This window comes from Gossypium hirsutum, chromosome A03, assembly GCF_007990345.1.
Source record: "Gossypium hirsutum isolate 1008001.06 chromosome A03, Gossypium_hirsutum_v2.1, whole genome shotgun sequence".
Taxonomy (NCBI): Eukaryota; Viridiplantae; Streptophyta; class Magnoliopsida; order Malvales; family Malvaceae; genus Gossypium; species Gossypium hirsutum.
The window spans coordinates 27,889,199-27,893,282 of record NC_053426.1 but is presented as its reverse complement, the minus strand read 5'-3'; the positions used below and the strand labels follow the sequence as shown (position 1 = coordinate 27,893,282).

The window sequence follows — 4,084 nt, the reverse complement described above, 5'->3', positions numbered from 1 at the left end:
AATGTCATGTTAACTTGTCATTTTCACATATTACTAATTAAAAATCCAATTAATGGATTATCGACTGTCATTTGCATCAAGACTAAAATTTCAAAATTCGAAAAGCATAGGGACTTAAAATGATCCAATTGGAAAATATGAAGTAAATATATAGCTATACGCATAATACATGATTAGTAATAAAATTTAACTAAACAAATTTGAATGGTACTGTTTGAGTTAGGACTAAAATTTCAAAATTAGAAAAAAAAAGGGACTAAAATTGACCAATTCAAAAATACAAAGATTAAAATTAATCAAATTAAAGTATAATGACTAAATCATATTAGTAGCTAATAGCAACTTTTTTTTAAAGTACAAGGATTAATAACAAAATTTAATCTTATTTCATATTAGGCTATTTACTATTTTCCTTAATCAGTTTATTCAAAACAAAACAACCTTGTACTAAATTGTTTCTGTTCTTTTAAATTATTTAGGTTTTATTTTTCGATGTTATTCTCATCATTTTGTTTGAGGTAAAGTATAAGAACGGTCATTAAAGTATTGTTGGCATTTTATTTTGATAAATATTATTTTTAAGTTGTTTTATTTAGGTGACTAAACTATTTGAAATTAAATTTTTTAATCATTGAACATTATTAATCTTTTGAAATTTGATGAAAGTATTAATGTGAAATTTTTTATTGGTATAATAACAAATTCAACCCTCTAATGTTTACACATTCTATTTAGTTGATCTTATATATAAAAATTAAAAAAAAACTCTCAATGTTTATAAAATTTGTCATTTTAATTTAAATTTTAAAAAATTTAATAAATTTAGGTCTCAATATTTACAAAATGACCTTAAAATTTACATATAAAAATAATTGATGATGATTATTTCGATTATTCAATCATAAATTTTTGTCAAAAAAATCATAAATTTGTTATCATTATTTTTCTCTTGGATGAGAAAAAATAATGTCAATATTGCAATTTCATTTTTTATCGCAAGCGGTACAATAAAAGTAACAAAAATGAATTGAATTAAAATTCTACAGAAATATAACAAAATCACAGTAATGGTCCTGCAAAATCTGGAACATGTAGAGAATGAACAAGTAGAGGTGAAGGATTAAGAAGGTATTCTAAGGGAGTTTGGGGGTACCCAACAGCTTCATCTCCTTTTAATTGTTCTTTTCGAGCCTTTCTAACCTCTGTGTCATTAGTATTTCTTGCCACACCACAAACTGCAAAATCCCATTAAAAAAACAATGGTACAACTACAAGTTAGCACAACATTTGGATTTTCATCGGAATAAATTTATTGCATTTTTAAAAATTTAAACTAAAATGAAAAATATTATAAATATTGAAGGTTAATTTATTAAATTTTTATATTTAGAACCAATTTAATAAGATATGTAAATATTAAAAAATTAAATTTATTATTATATCAATAAAAAAACTCATATTAATATTTTTGTCAAATTTCAAATCATTATTGAAATTGGGTTTGATTTCAAATAATTAATAGGCAAAAATAAAATAACTTAAAAATTGTGTCACCAGAGAACAAGTGGGTGAAGAAAATGGTAGTGAAAATTGCGGTTATTATATAGTTCAATTTTACGTGAGATATATAGGTCTTCGTAGGTCATTAGGTTGCGACAAAAGTTGTAATTACAAATTGGACGGAAAGCTAATGATCCGTAATGAGAGATGGAAAGGGAATATAAAATGGAAAACCAGAAATAATTATTCGGCCTTTTGCTAAATGGACGGCTTAGCTTTACAAAATGTTAGTGATAAAAGTTATTTCTTTTTGACAATCTAAAAAGGCTGGTTTGAATGTATCAATTTGTACGAATTTGATGACTGCTCTTTCTAGTTCAACTGGATCCTTGCTTAATGTAATAATTAGAAAAATGAAAGAAACATGCGTAGAATGGGGAAATAATTGGCCGTGAGAGAGGGTCAACCAATACAGGAGAAAGCAAAGCAAAGCGCAGGGCTCGAGAGTGACTAAATGGGGACACAATTATTGAGATTCTCACACGTCATTCAATCGCCAATTACAGCCATCTCATATCTCTTCTTTCGATTTCTAGGTAAATTGCATTCTGCTAAAACTCGTTTTAACTAATCAAATTCATTTCCAATTTAACGTAAATACGTATTAAATAAATAATTTAAATTTTAATTAAATTTTGAAAAAGACTTTCAATTTAAATTTTCCATATACTTTTACATTAGATATTTTGACTCTCAAATCAATGAAGAAGAGAAAAAGGTTGATTAATATAATATTAATTTAAAAACATTTAATGACGTTCTTAAAAAGCTACATAATATCCTAAATGAAAACTTTTTCCAATATATATTTTTCATTCACAATCTTGGTACATCGAACTCTTCACAGCTGGCTGTTGAACAGGTTTCTTTTTCTTTACTTCCTTTGTGTTTTTAGTTTCTCGCTCTCTTTCATGTCTCGGCCTTCGGTTTTTACCTTTTGCGCTATAGGTTTGTGGTGAGGGTGCTAACAGGTGTTTGTGCTATGGATTTTGGTCCAAACTGAGGTGGGTTCGGGTGTAAGAAATGGCTGGTTTCTTCTATCTAGGTGGACGACAAGACGAAGATAAAGAGGAGAACCTGAATTTGTACAGAAACGAGGAGATCTGCAACAAAGGGTTTGAGATATGGCCACACTATAATTATTACCAGCAGCAGCAAAATGTGAATAATCAGTCCTTTGGAGCGGGTCCTAGTCGAAGAACTAGCGGCCTTAACCTCTCGGATGAGTGGTCTTCGAGATCAGTCGGGTTTACGGACATGAGACAAGGAGGCATCAACTGCCAAGACTGTGGAAACCAGGCTAAGAAAGATTGTAGCCACGGCTTTCAGTGCCAAACTCACGTTAAGAGTACTTGGGTTCCTGCTGCTAAAAGGCGAGAGAAGCAACCTCAAAATCCACAACAACAACAACAGTTTCGAGGAGAGAATCAAGGTGATCGATCCCCTCTTCCCTCTCTTGACTGCTTTACCTTTTTTGCCACTGTTTGCTGGTGTGAAATTGACGAATAAGTCTCATAATGTTCATAAAAAAGATGTTCAAAGAATACTCATTTTTAATCTTGTTGGAGTTTGAAAATTAGGGTTGGAACTGGCTCAATTCCCCTCAGAAGTGAATTCTCCAGCAGTCTTCCGCTGTGTAAAAGTAAACGCTATGGACGAAGTAGAGGAGGATCAGTTGGCTTATCAAACGGCTGTGAATATTGGAGGGCATGTATTCAAGGGAATTCTATACGATCAAGGCCCTGAAAACCATTAAACCCCTTTGTTTTTCTCATATTCACCAACTTTTTTATACGTAGCCAGATCAGCCATTTAAATAGACGTGCATGGATGCGATGATGACTTGCTGCGAGAATGGAAACTATTTGCTAATTAGCCAATAAATTTCAGTGCTGCTCAACCATGTGCATGTTATTTATGTTATCTTTAGTCTCAGACTAATGATATAAACTAAGGTAGATGCTTCATTTTGGTAGGCTTGTAGACTTATCACATGGAGAAGAATTAGAAATTAGGATTATGAAACTTCCCTAAGTTTTGTAGTTTCTGAACATGTACTCTGATGAGATTGCTCATTTGATGTTTTCACAGCTTTTAGTTGTATTATTATTTGGGAAAAACGAAATTACGAGGGACAGAGAGGAGATGATCATGTTACTTGCACCGTTTGACCTTCTCACACTGATGATACTGATCCTGGTCAGAAATTAATATATGTTTTTTCATCCTCTATCTCAGTTTTGCGGATGTTGGATTCATTTTCACAACTGGAACTTGACTGGATATTATTATTATTTTGGGGTATACTATATAAATAGTAACTTAATTATGAGGGTATATTTGATTTTATCATTTAGATTTAAAAAAATTTATTTTAGTCAGTAATATTATCAAAATTTAATATTTTGTTTCTCTTCTGTTAAATCATTAACGGAGTATTGGGCTAGTTATTTTTTCATTAGCATAGTAATAAATTTACTCTAATATTTACAAATTTTATTAATTTAGTATTAATTCAAAAAAA

At 30.3% G+C, this 4,084-nt stretch overlaps 1 protein-coding gene across 1 annotated transcript; it reads left to right on the top strand.

Moving 5' to 3' along the window:
- The first annotated feature begins 2,278 nt into the window (after positions 1-2,278).
- LOC107887298 (protein SHI RELATED SEQUENCE 5) lies at positions 2,279-3,792 on the top strand. The gene is made up of 3 exons (XM_016811488.2): positions 2,279-2,422; positions 2,509-2,992; positions 3,141-3,792. Exons 2-3 carry the CDS (start codon positions 2,584-2,586, stop codon positions 3,314-3,316), a joined length of 585 nt encoding a protein of 194 aa, XP_016666977.1. The 5' UTR covers positions 2,279-2,422; positions 2,509-2,583; the 3' UTR covers positions 3,317-3,792.
- The last annotated feature ends 292 nt before the right edge of the window (positions 3,793-4,084 follow it).